General features: G+C 59.4%; 1 protein-coding gene across 10 annotated transcripts in view; it reads right to left on the bottom strand.

Moving 5' to 3' along the window:
- Window positions 1-1,227: 1,227 nt before the first annotated feature.
- Window positions 1,228-15,168, bottom strand: part of DPP9 (dipeptidyl peptidase 9) — a 41,182-nt gene continuing 27,241 nt past the window's right edge. For 8 of the 10 annotated variants that reach the window (XM_033854619.2, XM_073803394.1, XM_033854617.2 and 5 more), the window contains 9 exons: window positions 15,087-15,166; window positions 11,933-12,085; window positions 11,392-11,527; window positions 9,279-9,424; window positions 8,182-8,328; window positions 7,145-7,297; window positions 6,377-6,519; window positions 4,934-5,045; window positions 1,228-2,292 (listed from right to left, as the gene is read on the bottom strand). In XM_033854619.2, the coding sequence (XP_033710510.1) occupies window positions 2,200-2,292; window positions 4,934-5,045; window positions 6,377-6,519; window positions 7,145-7,297; window positions 8,182-8,328; window positions 9,279-9,424; window positions 11,392-11,527; window positions 11,933-12,085; window positions 15,087-15,166 (1,163 nt within the window). In that variant the 3' untranslated portion in view covers window positions 1,228-2,199. Of the gene's footprint in view, window positions 2,293-4,933; window positions 5,046-6,376; window positions 6,520-6,887; window positions 7,023-7,144; window positions 7,298-8,181; window positions 8,329-9,278; window positions 9,425-11,391; window positions 11,528-11,932; window positions 12,086-15,086; window positions 15,167-15,168 lie in introns of those variants that run through there. The other 2 variants (XM_033854620.2, XM_033854621.2) reach the window with 2 other exon arrangements.

Raw genomic sequence — 15,168 nt, 5'->3', positions numbered from 1 at the left:
GACACGGGTTCGTGCCCCGGTCCGGGAAGATCCCACATGCCGCGGAGCAGCTGGGCCTGTGAGCCATGGCTGCTGAACCTGCGCGTCCGGAGCCTGTGCTCCGCAACGGGAGAGGCCGCAACAGTGAAAGGCCCACGTACCGCAAAAAAAAAAAAAAAAAGAAGTGTGTACACTGAGGCGTTCTTTAGAAGGTAATTTGCAATATTCTTCAAAATTAAAAATGAATATGCCTTTTTATAATTCTAGGAATTTACCCTATACACTCAGACATATGCCCCAACCATGTACAAGGCTGTTTGTTGTAGGATCCTTTATACCCAGGGGTTTGGTCAGTTACAGCCTGTGGGCCAAATCTGGCCGGCTGTGTGGCTTTGTAAATAAAGTTTTATTGGCACACAGCCACGCCCACTCATTCACACATCACCCGTGGCTGCTTTTGAACTGCAAGGGCTAGAGTTGAGCGGTTGCAACAGAGACTGCCTGGCCTACAAAGCCTGAAATATTTACTATCTGGCCCTTGACAAAGTCTGTTGATTTATACGAAAAGCCCAGAATAATCTATGTTATCCCTTGATAGGCGCCTGGCAAAATAAATTGTGGCACATTCACAGGGCAGAAGAGGGCAGGTATTAAAAAGAGAGACTGGGGAGGGGTTACCTCTCGGGAGGGAGGGCGTATTTTTCCTCTATATTCTTTTGTACTAGTTTTATTCTTTAAGCCATTAAAAAAAAAAAACTGGACTTTCCGCAAGGATGGAGTGGCTGATGGCACAGGGAGAGGCCACCGTGCTGTTAGAAACTCAAGTACCAAGAGTGCCCTCTGCGCAGGCATGGTCTCTGGTCTCCTAGTCTCTCAGCTGTTAGGACAGACATGAAGAGGGGCACAGCCTGCCGTCCCTTGTCGGTGTGTCCTGACCCCCAACCGCTGAGTCAAGTCTCTGGACAAGGAGAGGTGCAAAAGGAAGTAAGGGCCAGGCACCTCGGAGGCACCCACGGGCTGCCTCAGGACCTCTGGGACTGTCCTTACTGGGCCAGTTGGCTGAGGGGTGGCGCCCCACCCCCCCACTTCATGCCAGGGCAGCACCGCTGAGCAAGCAGCGCCCCCATCCTTCGACTGCAAGGCCTGCCGTGCCCTTGGCTCAGCCTCCTCCCGGGACCCCCGCCCACTCGAGGAGCCCCCATCACCAGCCCCAGGGGTTCAGAAGGAACCTCAGGCAGGCGGCGACGCTTCCATCTGGAATCGTTTAATGAGTCTACTTCTTACACGCATAATTATAAAAGAATAAGAATCGACAAAAATATTTTCTTTTCATAATGTGTAGAGGTGGTTCGTCTCTGGTGGGGTTTTTTTTTGTTTTGTTTTTTTGTTTTTTTCCTACCCGCCCCTGGCAGAACTCTTGGCGGGAGGGAAAGGAAGGAGTAAGGATAACCCTGAGGCGGGGAGGGTTCCACTCCCAGCCCTGGAACCCCGGTCTGGGCCGGCGGGCCAGGCAGAAACGTGTGGCGGAGGGCTGGGCTGGGGAGAACGGGGCCGGGTGCGCTTCAGAGCCTGCCTGAAAGCCGGGCCGGAAGGCTGCCCCGCTTCCCTGCGCACCGCTCACAGCCTGCCGGGCACGACTCCTGCTGTGGGCTTCGGGTGCTGGCTGGGGTGAACCCTGTGGCCCAGCGGCAGACCCTGAATCTAGATTTAGGCACCCCTTGCTATCTTTCTTTTAAATAATTCATAAAAATGCCCACCCCCAAAAGAAAAACAAAACGAAACACAAATATGAAGTGGGCGGGTGGGGAGGAAAGGCAACCGCATGCTTCTGCGCCGGTGGCCGGGCTGGGCCTGGGGGTCCCCGGGGCAAAGGCTGGCTCCTCCGAGTCTCTTCTGGCCTCCAGTGCCCAGCGGAGTTGAGGCTCCCGCTCCTGGATGACAGGGAGAGGAGGGATGGCTTGAGGAAGTGCCTCGTGGACGTTGGTCTCATCTCTCCATCCTGGCCACGAAGCAGCAGCAGGCTGAAACCCCAGGAGCATTAACGAAAACAGTAAAAGGCGTTGGGGCGAAGGCGGCAGCTCCTGGGGCGGGCGGTCTGGCGGGGCCGGTGGGAGGAGGCGCTGCACAGGGCCTGCGGGGCCGCTCGGTCCCTCCGGCAACGGCGGCGGCGAAGCCACTTGTGCTCTGACTGTGCAGGCCCGCACGTGGCGGCCCGCGGGCTCAGAGGTATTCCTGTAGAAAGTGCAGCAGTGTGACTTCATAGTGCTCGCCGGACTCGGGGCAGCGGATGCTGTGTCTCTCGTTGGGGTATATCTGGGTGGACAGAGAAGGCAAGGCTGGTGGCACCGAGGCACCCCTGCACCCTGCTACCCCCGAACCCCTCCACCCCCGGGCTCAGAGTGTCTCTCCTCAGGGCCTCGGTCCCGCCCCCGCCCCCCAACCCCTGGGGAGGGTGCAGGAAGGGAAGAGGTCTTGCTCCGGCACTGAGGGGCCCAGGTTCGAATCCCCCCTCCACGGCCAGCTTGCTGTGTTAATTCTGGGGAAGTGACAACCTGCCTGACGGCAGCCCCCCATGAAAGCTGAGCGAAGAATTCAGACCCTGTAGGGTCTTTGTGGCCTGGGCAAGCTAAGGTCTCAAACACAGAGGACTTGCACATATGAAAGCCTTAAGAAACTGTGCTGCTGCTCTATCCCCCAAACCCAGAGAGCTGCAAGGAACCCAGCTCCGTGAGTGGCTGGGGCTTCATGTCTCACAGACGTTTGGTGCCTCCAACTGAGCCACGTTCATTTCGCCAACAGGCCCCATTGGGGATTATACATGCTAAGGCCCCAGGACAGCCTCCCACCCCAGGCTGTGCCAGGTGTTTTCCTGGGTCTGCTCACCACCTGAGGGGGGGTCATCCCCAGAGAGAAACGGCAGCACGCTGGTGCCAAGGGCCATGCCCAAGGAATCACCCAGTCCCTGAAGCCTGGCTGAGCGCATGTCCAGGCTCTTGGGTAGATGGTGACAGGGACGCAGGTCTTGCCTCTGGCTATGAAATGAGGGCTCCTGCACCCCAGCAGTTCTCAGAGGAGCCCTAAGGGCTCATGGGGTAGGCGTGAAACCTGCTCCAGACCCTAGGAATGCACCGAACTGCCCAGAGATCTCCCCTCCTCCACCCTTGCCTTGATGAATCCAACCTGGATGAATCACAAGTCTGATCACATGGTCCCCAGCTCAGAGGTCCGCAAGGACTTGCCAGCTTGAGATCAAGACCTGGACTCCTGGGTCCCGCTGCCCCTACAGCCTCACGGGCCCCACTCCTTCCGGGCCCGGGGCAGCGGCACTGCCTGGGACAGACCCCGCTGCACCCACCCCTTCATGCCACCCTGGGTCTGGTTACTTCTTCCTCCTTCTGGGCTGTGAGGGCAGGGAGAGGGTCCATCTGGCTCCCCACTGTGCTCCCAGCCCCCAGTCCTGACATCTGACAACAAACGTGATGCACCAACAAGCTGGGGCTGTCAGCCTGCAGGCCAACTGCTGCCCGGTGTCTGAAGAGGAAGGTGGGCGTGCTCCATCTCCCCCACTCGCAGCCCCCAAGGGAGTGTCTTGTCTCACCTTCACAAGCCTCTGGGACCCCCTTGTGTGCCAAATGCTTTTCCTGAGAGAACTCATTTGACCCTCACAAGCTCTGGGAGGCAGGGGTTATCACGCCCACTTCACAGATGAGGAGACAAGGCCCAAGGTTAAAGGACCTGCCGCCAATGGTCGCATGGGAAGGGAGTGGCTACCCCAGCAGCGAGGCTCAGGGCTTCAGGCTCAGAAGGGACAGGTGAGGATCCATCCTGGCCCCGCCCGACTCCTTTGCTCTGATGTGCAGCTGCCTCTGGCCTGTGTTTGGAGAGCATGTGCAGCTGGTGGCGGGGGGACTGCCAAGCAACGCCCAACCCAGCTCTTCACCCACAGGGAGCCCCGCCTCCCTCCTGCCCTCTCTGGCAAGCGCATGCCCAGCCACAGGTCCCTGCGGCCTGTCCCTCCTGCCCAGTGACCCTGTTTCCCCATTTGTTGAATGGCAACATGTCTTCCCCTGACAGCTCAGAGCGCATGGAGGCGTCCAGGAAGCGGAAAGACTGCAGGGCAGCAGCAGGTAATAAAATCTGTCCCTCTCGCCTCCAGCACACCCAGCCCCCACTCCTCCGAATCCACCAGGCCTCTCGCTCCCCACTCCCGCCCCCTTTCCTGCCGGGACAACTGACTGTGGCTCATGTCCCACTGGCCCCCATGGGCCTCTGTCTACAGGGCTGCCAGAGGGAGGCCTGACACCTCGCCTCACCCTTCGGAACAAAACACAGCCCTCCCCTGAGGCCCACCCCTTACCGCTGAAGCCCCGCCCTCTCACAAGGTTCCGCCCCTTACTGCTGAAATCCCGCCCATCAGCGGAGGCGTCAGGCGGCTTGCCATGCCGGTCACCACATCCTGCTCCCCAGCTGTTCTCCTGCTGGCTCCAGCTACCCTGGTCTCCCGTCCTGGAGCTGCTCCCGCCTACTAATTTCCTGTCTGGTGTCTTCCACAGCTGCCCCCCAGGCCTAGATGAGTCCCCACTTACTCTTTAGCACCCTTAAATGTCACCTCTTCGGGGAATTATTTTCTGACCCCCGTCAAGGGACACCCCCCCGCCCCGCCCCCAGATGCTTTCAGTATTCTGTACAGTTCCTTCAAAGCAAGGTTCCTGGCGCGCATGCGCAATCATTTCGGTAACATCAGCCTCCCTCCACCGGGCCCAGTTCCCAGGTGTCGCCAGCAGAAGGTGGCGTGGACCCGGAGCGATCAGTGCACGACTGCTGAATGGTGGTCGGGACCCAGGGAGCCGGCTAAGTGTGGAGCCAGGCAGTCAGGTGTGAGGATGGGGGCGCGGCCACGGGTGCCCCAACCCACTGCTGCTCACGCAGCGGGCTCCTGGGAGGAGCCACCCACCTGGAGCTGGTAAGGCTTTCCTGCTCGGATCAGCTGAGAGACGAGGAAGTTTGTGTGGAAAAAGTGCACATTCTCATCCAGGAAGCCGTGCAGGATGAGCAGGCGGTTGGGCCTGGAAGACAAGGTGGGCGTGAGGGTCTGGGGCGAGACCCCCTTCTCCCGCCCATAGGCAGTCGCACCGCAGTCCACGCTCAGCCAGGGCTGGGGGCCCAGGGTCCCGTCCCAGCCCCAGGACAGCGAGGGCGGAAGCAGCAGCTCATCAGCAGAACGTGGCGGAACTCAAACCCCGTGCACAGTGCACAACTGGCGGGTCTGGGAGACCCCTCACTTCCTTCCAGGCGAGGAGGGGAGGGGTGGGCGCAGAGGCTGTGCCTGGAATGCCCTGAGCTCGGGGAAGCTTCTGGAGCAGTGCTGCCCACGGGCACTCTGAGACGATGGAACGTTCTAGACCTGTGTCACTCATCGCCGCCAGGGGCTACTGAGTGCCTGACATGTGGCAAGGGTGGTCGAGGAACCTTACTTTTTAAAATTTTGATTTATAAATAAAAATAACTTATTGAAGTGACACTCACACAACCTAAAATTACTAATTTTAAAGGGATTTCGGGGCATTTGGTGCATTCAGTGTCGTGCAACCATCATGTCTATCCCGAGTTCCAGAGCACTTCCATCACTCTGGAGCAAACCCCTGTGCCCATGAGCAGGCACTCCCCACCCTGGGCAACGACTGGTCATCTGTCTCCACGGTTTTCCTGTTCTAGTGAATGGGGATGAATGTGAACGTAAATCGGAGTGGCCATGGAGCAGTGGGTTCTGAGCTTGGCTGCATGATAGCATGCCACTGTGGAGCCCAGGCCACCCTCCAGACTAGAGAGCAGCCTTGCGGGGAGAGGGGCCCTGGCGGGGTCAGCCTGTGACGAGAACCCTGGCACTAAAGGTGGGGCCCAGGTTCACCAGACAGAGCCACACCAGAAACTGGCCACGCCAGTTTCTTTTCGATCGGCGAATCAGAAGCCAATGCCCAAAGCATTGACGTGGGACATCAGAGCTGTTCCAACACACCTACATGTTAGAACCACTGTGGACCTGTGTTCTGAACCACGGTGTCAAAACCCACAAGACAGAGGCCGTTCAGGTTCAAAACTGACTCAGGGGGTCCATGGTGGGCTGCGTGTTTGGGGGATGAGGGGAGCCAGCACGTGCAAGGTGTGACTCTAGATCTTCCCTTCTATCTTTCTGGGGGCAGGGCTGGGGGGCTTCCCTCCCTCCTCGCTCCAAGAGAACCCAGGCACCTGCTTTCAGTGAGGAGCGGTGAGGAGGGAGGGCTGCGGGAGCAGAGGGGACCAAGGGGCAGGCACAGTGGGAGGTGCGGAAGCCACGCCCAGCCGGCCACAGGCGGGCCAGCCCTGGCGACCCTGAAGTCAGGGCGGGTGGGGGTCTTACTCATTGGGCAGCTTCTCCACGTGCAGGGCCACGGAACCCGCCTCGTAGCCAAGCTGGTTGTTTTCTGGGACATCCATGTAGCGTTCTGTGTACCCTGTGTCGTAGGCCATCCAGACTGTGACCGGAGCACCTGCGATGGCCACCTGAGGGCCACAGTGGATGGAGCGGGGGAGAGAGAGAGAAAGAAAGAGAGAGACACATACACACAAAGTTCAGGTCCTGGGAGCCTGCGCTTGGCCGGCTGTCCCGGGGCCTCCCCCGGAGGACGTGAGGAGTGGGCATGCACACGGGGGCTGGCAGGGGAGGGGCCCTCAGATGTGTCTCCCCCGTGGACCGTGCATTGTCTCGGGAGGGTGGGTGAGCTGAATGAGCACGCCGGGGCCGGGATCGGCCCCTCCCTGGGCCCACTGCCTTCCTGCCGCCTCCGCCTCCTCATCGCCGCCCCGCGGTGCCCTGACAGTGCCGCCGGCCTGGGGGCCCCTCCCCCGACGCTCTTCACACCATGCCCCACCTCTGCCCATCCGAGGCCGGGGTCCCGGGCTCAGCCTCCCACAGAGAGCTGCTGGCGGGGTTTTGTGCAGCCGGACGCCATCCTGGGGTCAGCAGTGGCGGGCAATGAGGAGGGGGGCTCGGCCCCATGGGGCTGCTGCGGGGAGAAACAGCCACGTGGCAAGGCCCCTGCCAAGATGCCTCCCCCGGGGGGGCGGGCTCCAAGGGGCACGGGTGGGCGCTGGCAGACAGGAGGGAGGAGGTGGGGACAGGACCCACCTTGAACACCTGGGGCTTGTGGATCAGCCCCATGAGCGAGAGGAAGCCTCCATAGGACCAGCCGTGGATGGCAACCCGGCTCAGGTCAATGAAGCCGTACTTCTCGGCCACGAAGTGCAAGCCCTCCACCTGGTCCTCGATCTCCACCTGGCCCTGGGGGATGAGGCCAGGCACCTCTCAGTGGCCTCCTCCCAGGCACGCGCCCTGCTGTCCCACCTCTTCCCTTGCAGGGAGCCCTCTTCCTCTTGGATCAAAAGCAGCTCTCTGGAAGCTACCCCTCTCTCCAGGCCCCATGCAAATCTGCTGTCTGGGGTGGCGGTCAGACAGGCCTGGCACCAACCCTGCCCCACCATCCCCTGGCTGACTCTGAGAAAGTCATGTCCCTTCTCTGGGCCTCAGTTTCCTCATCCCCAAAACGAGGACGTCAACATGAATAGGACCGAGTCTACAGTGGGTGTGAGGATGAAACGAGATGCCGAGTGTCCTGTACTCTGAGGCCTGGCGTATGCTGAGGCTTGATGAACAGCTGGTGTCATCACCGTCATCACCACCGTCAGCACCATCCTCATCACCACCACCACCATCAGCATCATCCTCATCATCGTCCTCATCCTCATCACCATCTCCACCTTCATCACCATTATCCTCAGCATCACCACCACCATCACCATCACCATCCGCATCACGATCACCATCGTTATTATCACCACCACCACCATCACCACCATCAGCACCACTTCCACAGCCACCAGTGCCTGTCTTGCCCAACCCTTGGGACTTCCTGCTGATCAGGCCTATACTGACGTGTCTGGCTGCATCTGGGTTTTAGGCACCAGGTGGGGCGTGTGTCTACCTGTCTCCCCAAAGGCTCAACTCAGAGCTGAGCAACAGAGTGGATGTTCCCTCTGGTTCCAAAGGCCGCCCCACTTCTGACTGACATCCTGGCCAGGACCATCTTTGATGAAGGTGGCCCAGGGCCACCCCCAAGCCCCAGGTCCCCCTTCACCACACAGGAAGGGACTGAGAAGAGATGTTACCATTTGGTTTTTCAGGGCCCCTTCAAATCGGAGCCCTCGCTGACAGGAGCCCCTGCCGTCAATCACGACCACGGCGTAGCCCAGAGACGCCAGAGTGTTAAGCCGCAAATACTTGATTCCTTTGAAGGAGTTATTGACCAGCTGCACCTGTGGGGAAGGCGAGATGAGGCAAGTGTGAGAAATACAAGTAAAACACCGGCAGGATGGGCTAGACGGGCGAGACGCCAGCGGGATGGGACGGGGGCTTACAGCCTGAAGACGGGGCCTGTGCTCTATCGTGAAGGCTATGGATGGCCCTGGGCAGGTTGTGGAAGTGGTGGGGAGGGGAAGGTCAGACGGGGGCCCACTGTGCACCAGGCCTTGTGCTTGGGATGTGCTACAGAGAGGAAGGCCCCGGCCAGGCTCCCTTCTCGGCCAGGGACTCTGCCCCAGGCCCTCCATGGAATTACTCCCTTATTTCTTCAGCCTCTTTCTTTTCTACCCTTCAGTTATCTCTAAAAACAGACACAAAAACTGCTGCGGGTGGCGGGCGCTGTGTTCCCCAAGTGACGTCACTTACGCTAGTCCCTTATTTGGCACGATGAATGTTTGGGGCCGTATCGTCCTCTGCGGGTAGGGGCATCCCGCTGACTGTAGGGTGTGGACAGCATCCGAGGCCTCTACCCACTAGATGCCAGGAGCATCCCCCACCCCAGCTGCGACAACTACAAACGTCCCCAGACATCGCCAAGTACCACCTGGGGGACAGACCACCTCCAGCAGAGAACCGCTCTCTTAGATGGACCTGCTTGCCAACCTGCCTGCCTGGCCTGTCCCCTTCACAGAGAGCTGGGCCCAGGGCCCTTGGCCACCTCTGTCCCCAAGCTGGTGACCAGCGGTGAGAGTGGGTCACTGCTGGGCAGGTGGCCCAGACACACACGCCGGGTTTAGTGGGGCTTCCCAGAGGGACACGGGAGTATCAGCAGGTGAAAGGGTGGCTGTGCCGGAGAGTGCGGTGTGCGGAGAGCCAGGGGCCCCCAAGGACCCTGCGTGGCCAGTGGGGATGGGGAGGGGCACTGGGGGAGGGGGGAGGGTGTGGGGAGCAGGGCAGCGCCCACCTGCGGGCCTCCGTACACAAAGAGGACAGTGGGGTGCTTCTTCCCTGGCTGCACGGCGTGCGGCTTGTAGATCATGCCATAGAGCTGCACATCCGAGCGCGTGTGGAAATGGAAGATTTCCGGGGGCACGTAATCCGGGGGACAGCCTGCGGAGACAGAGTGGCTGTGGCTCCGAGGGCCGGGCTGGGCCGGGGCGGGCCCGGGAAGCCCACCTCGAAGCACGGCCCATGTCTGGCCGACGCCCACACTCCCCCAGCCCCGGAGGGTGGACCGGAGGCACCCCATCTCCTGTGCTGCCCGACAGTTAAAATCAGAGGCTGAGGGCGGAAGTGACCCTGCACCCTGTGAGCCAGCTCGGGCCAGGCCACAGTCTGGCCGGGACCAACTCCAGAGCCCCGACACTGGCTCACCTAGTACGGAGGTGATGACAACGCTGGGATCTGATTAATGGACAGTTTTATGGCGGGGAGGGGGCTCTCTCTGATTTTCATGGTTACCTGTATCTTTGCAAAGCAACACTGGTTTTCCAATCCAGTGGTGAAGACAACTCTTCCTTTAAGTTCATTTAGGTTAAACAGAGTATCCATTTAAGAGGAAAATAAGTAAATAGTGATGTAGGTCAGGGGTCTGCAAATATTTACTGTAAAAGGCTAAGTAGTATTTTTGGCTTTACATGCAGAAGAGCCGTCGTGTGTCTCTGGGTTGTAACCACACTCGTCGCTCTGTATCCTCAGGGGATTGGCTCTAGGGCGCTCCTCAGATACCCAAACCTGCCAATGCTCAAGCCCCTCATGTGAAATAGCACAGTATCTGCATATAACCTAGGCACACCTTCCCCCGTGCTTTAGCTTTAAGTCACCTCTAGGTTACTTATAATGCCTGATACCACACGTTATGTAAATACGATGCAAGCGCTATGTGAACAGCTGCCACACACAGCTCAAGCTTTTCTCTTTGGAACGCTCTGTGGTTGGCTGCGTCCGTGGATGCGGAACCTGTGGCTAGGGAGGGGCTGACTATACTTGACTCTGCCGCTGCTGCAGCCCCAGTCACCACGGGTGATGCCAAAATGACTGGACGTGGCCGGAGTTGGCCCACAGGCCAGCTTGCCAGCTTCTCACAGATGTGGCGAGACTGGACTTTTGGGGCAGCGGTGCCCCCGTCTGCCTGCCTGCACGCCGGGGGCTGGGGATCGGGACACCCGCGCCCCCAGTGCTGCCCCACTGGCTGTGCTGGGTGCCTTGGCAGGCCCCTCCCTTCCCTGTTTCCTCTTCTGTGAACCAGGGCCAGAGTGCCCGCGCTGTCACATCCATGGTGACATGGGGAGAGTCAGGGACTGAGCTGTCAGATGGAGGGGGCTGCTTGCTTATTCAGCTTTCGGGGGCGGTGATGTGACAAACTGTTTTCCAGCCCATAAAGCCCACCCCAAACTCCAGGGGTTCCTATTTCCTACAATGTTCTAGAAATCTGCAAGTGGCAGGGCTGGGCTCAGGAAAGGGCGTCCTCTTTAGTGAGCGCTTCCTATGAGCTGGGCGCTACGTGAGCGCTTGGTTTACATCCCATGGGGGGCCACTGGACCGTTCCGTAGATAAGCAAACATTTCAGCGAGATGAGCTGACTTGCCTTCGCTTCCGCAGCCAGAATTGGAACATGGGGTCAACCGGGCAGAGTCCTGGCACCCTGGAGGCTCCTGGGCAAACTGACAAGCTGCCTCGTGCTCCCCGAGGCCCCTCACGACCTACTCCCGGCTCCTTCCACAAATGAAGGCTTTGGAGTGCCTGCTCTGCACAGGCGCCCTTGGAGACGGCCGCCCCTGAGGACGAGGATGGCCCGTGTAGGGACCCCATCCATCTGGCAGAGTCGGCTCCTGCACTGAGTATGTGCTCCATCCATAACAGCAGCACAGAAGCCAGAGACTGTCTCGGGGGGCCCACAGGACAGGTCGGGACCTGTGGTTATGCTCGACCCGCTCTCGGGGCCGCGCCGCTCAATGCCTTGTGCTCGCCCAGATGGCCCCCTCTCACCTGCCTTATTTACCAGGCCTGTGACGAGAAAGCTGGGGCTCCCCAGGGGAAGGACTCGCTCAGGAGCCCGGGGGCCTGGGGCTACTCACTGGCCGCCTCCATCATGCTGGCCCAGAACCGGGGCTGCTTGTGCAGGGGGTCGTCATCGGGGCCGCTCAGCTTGTAGACATGCACGCAGGGTGGCGTGCCCACGCTGCTGTAGTGGCTGATGAACATGTCGAAGTTCTGCAGGCGGGACGGGGTGCTGAGACCGCGGGGCGCCTCCCCCTCCCCCTCCCTGCTCGCCCGCCACCTGCATCAACCACATGCCATCTTCACCCCGTGTGGTGTGTTCCCCTGCCTAACTCTGCTGCTGTTACCACCAGCCCTGCCTTGCAGATAAGCAGACTGAGGTGAGAGGAGCCTGTCCCCTGGCCAGGGGACCCCAGGCGGAGGCCGCTGGACCCAGCGGGGGTGGGGGTCAGAGCCAGACCTGCCCGATGCCAGAGTGTGCCTATCTTGCTGGTTCTGCAGCCAGCAAACAGCCACTGGCTGCTTGCCCGGGATGGGGGTAGCCCTGTGCTCATGTTCCAGAATGCTGCCTGATCTTCCAGAATGTTCCAAGGGAGGGAGCATCAGGGAGGTGCCCACCTGGCTCATGGAGCAGCTGTGGGAGAAGCCGGGCGTGGTGAGGCGCACGATCTCGCCGGCTGACTCGTAGCTGACCACGTAGAGGTGGTGCTCCAGGGGCGTGTCCTTCGTGCCTTGGAAGTACACCAGCTTCGTCTCCTCGTTGACCCAGATCTGCAGGGGCACGGGGGCTCTTGGTGACAGGGCCGCCCTCCCCACCCCCAGGGAGGGCCCAGCGTTCTGTGGACAGGGGACCCGTTCTCTCCGAGCTGGCTTGAGCCCACAGGATGGACAGCTGTCTGGGAGACTTCACAGACCCCGTGGGGCAGGAGCAGACCCCACTAGGGCTGGGCTAACTGCGTGTTCTCCGGTCTGACTTGCAGTCAGAACTCTGGGTCCGGACAGCTCCTTCCAGGCAGATCCAGATCAGCCGCTGAGGGGGGCTGAGGCCCCAGTGCTGGGACAGAGGCTGAGGGAGGGCCTGTCCTGGGCCTGCCAGTCCCCGGCCCTGGTCCCCAGTGGGGACAGCCCACCTCTCTGACCCAGGTGCTCAGGGTTAAGAAGTGGTAATTCCCTGCCCCACCGGTTTCCTGGGGGAACGCCCATCAGACCCCTGGCACGGTTCTTAGGCACTGTCCTCAGGAGGTGCAGGAAGGAACCTTGCTCTGGGGCCGGGAACAGGCACTGCCTTGCTGGGGCTGACCACGCAGCACAGATGCTTAAAGAGGCACTTCAAAAAGGCACATCCTCCGAACCGGCAATTACACCCCTGGGAACTGCTCCTGAGGACTCCACCAGAGAGGTGAGTTCAAAACGAAGGCACAAAGATGCTCCAAGTGCTCTTCAGACTAAAGAGAGGTGACACCCCGAATGCCCAAAAGACGGGCTGGCTCCGTAATTACGGCACAGTTCTCTGTGGCCACATAAAGCTATACTGTCTAAAAAAACCCTACAAATCCTCTAAAATTATGATGCTCCTGTGGAGATGTGTGAAAATAGGAAAGATTTGCAGTGATTTCCCCCCGTGGTCACCTCTGAGGCGGAGTGGGGAGGTCACAGGGGTCTGGGGTGAGGATGGAAGGGGATTATTTAGAACGATTCAATTTTACAACAAACACTGATGTGTTCGCTGTCACTGTACTTGAAAAATAAATGCTGGTTTTCTAGAAATGGAGGATGTCGTGGGAAAACCCCACACCACAGGTAGTTAAGTCGTGTGCTGCTGTCGTCACAAGGACCGTGTGAGAAGATATGCAGGCAGGAAGGATCTCCAGGCGGGGGACCCACCGAGGCCCGGGGCCATGGCACAGGCCACATGGAGCACGCGGCCGTGGAGGTGGCAGAGGGCTCTCTTTCCCTTTTTAATTCTTAAAATGCTTTTTTTTAAAAGAAAATTTCTGGGTAAAAAGATAAGGCATGCAGAAGGTAAAACTTTCACGTTAAAGAAAGGTTTTGGGTTTTTTTTTTTTTTGGCTGCACTACACGGCTTGTGGGATCTTAGTTCCCTGAGCAGGGACTGAACCCAGGCCCTCGGCAGTGAAAGCGCCGAGTCCTAACTACTTGACTGCCAGGGAAGTCCTTAGAGAAAGGACTGTCTTGTGTGTCTGCCAGATGCTGCGCTGAGGGCGTCCAAATATTTTAAAGCAGGGTCCTCACCCAGGGCTGTTCTGCCCCCCCAGGGACGTTTGGCAGCCTCTGGACACATCTGTGGTTGTCACCCCCAGGGTGGGGCCAGGGAGGCTGTTCCACACCCACAGTGCCCATCTCTGGCCCCGAGTGTCCATGGCGCCAAGGGGGAAACTGCTGTGGAGAGGACCAGTGCTATCTGATGGTCCCATCTCACAGGTGAGGAAACTGAGTCTTAGCACCCACCTAGCGAGGGGCCGAGCGAGGCTATGAGCACAGGGGCCTCCAGTGAGCTTCAACCACAGCAGGGCGACTGAGTAGGGCCAGGTGTGGTCATACGGGAACGGACACAGTTACCTACAGAACCGGAACTCAGCAATAACTTTTCTCTTGCTCGAGTGTTTTCTAACCACTATTTCCCACTGTATGAAGAGCACAGCAATGCACACTTGCACGTTAACCTCTCGAGGGTGCCCTGGGGTGGCCTCGTAAGGTCCACGCCTAGACCTGGGGCTGCCGGGTCAGGTGAGACATAGGTTGACGCTGTAATAGATGCCGCCTCTGCACCCCAGAAAGGCCGAGCCACGCCCCCTGGCTGCGCTGCCCAGGGGTGCCTGGCCCCCTTCTCTTGGCAGCCCTGGGCAGCACACAGGCAGCCCACCTCTCAACTTTAAAAGGGTTGGTCACCTCTCCTCCTGGTTATTTGTATGGTTTATTTTTTTCCATCTAAGTCTTTGGTCCAGGAGGGCTTTATGCTGGTGTGAGGCAGGGATCCAGGAGGTCTGATTAAGGGGTCTCTTTGGAAAATCTGGAATTCTGTAGACCCGGACCCCGGTGAAGATACTCTGGTCACATTTTTTTTTTTGCGGTACGCGGGCCTCTCACTGCTGTGGCCTCTCCTGCTGCGGAGCACAGACTCCGGACACGCAGGCTCAGCGGCCATGGCTCACAGGCTAGCCGCTCCGCGGCATGTGGGATCTTCCCAGACAGGGGCATGAACCCGTGTCCCCTGCATCGGCAGGTGGACTCTCAACCACTGCGCCACCAGGGAAGCCCTGGTCACATCTTTATGATGGAGCATCTGGGTCGGGGAGTGGAAGGTGCACCTCTCAGCCCTGCAGCTGCATCTTTTGTTCCCAAACCTCCCCGGGCAGGCATGGGGGTGGGCCCCCGTTGGAAGCTGCAGGACAGTTCTACGGTGGGCACCACCAGTGTCCCACAGACTCACAGACTGCTGTCCTGGGGACAGGTGGCTTCAGGGAGTGGATGGAGGCTAAGTGAATGCTCCAGATGGCACTGAGAATGGGCTGGGCCTCACCCACTAGGATCCAACAAAGGATGCTCAGGACAGCCTGCTTCCTGGACCCAGGGTCTCCAGCTGGTGGGAAGCACAGCCCCCGTGGCCCTCGGCGTGCAGAGCAGGAGGGAGTGGCCGGGTGGGGGGGCGGAGAGAGAAGCCACAGGCCCGGGGGTCTGGAGGGGGCGGGAGCACGTGTGCATTGTGTCTGTGCACATATGCGTGTACAAGCATGCATGGAGACTCGGGTACCTTGGAGCCGTGCCTTGCCAAAACCTCCCATTCGCCGCTGGTCAGTGTGATCTCCTCCTTGATGGGGCATTTAAATTCATCT

The sequence above is a fragment of the Tursiops truncatus genome, chromosome 3 (genome assembly GCF_011762595.2).
Source record: "Tursiops truncatus isolate mTurTru1 chromosome 3, mTurTru1.mat.Y, whole genome shotgun sequence".
NCBI lineage: Eukaryota > Metazoa > Chordata > Mammalia > Artiodactyla > Delphinidae > Tursiops > Tursiops truncatus.
The sequence above is the reverse complement of the archived record's forward strand: the minus strand, read 5'-3'. Positions and strand labels throughout refer to the sequence as shown.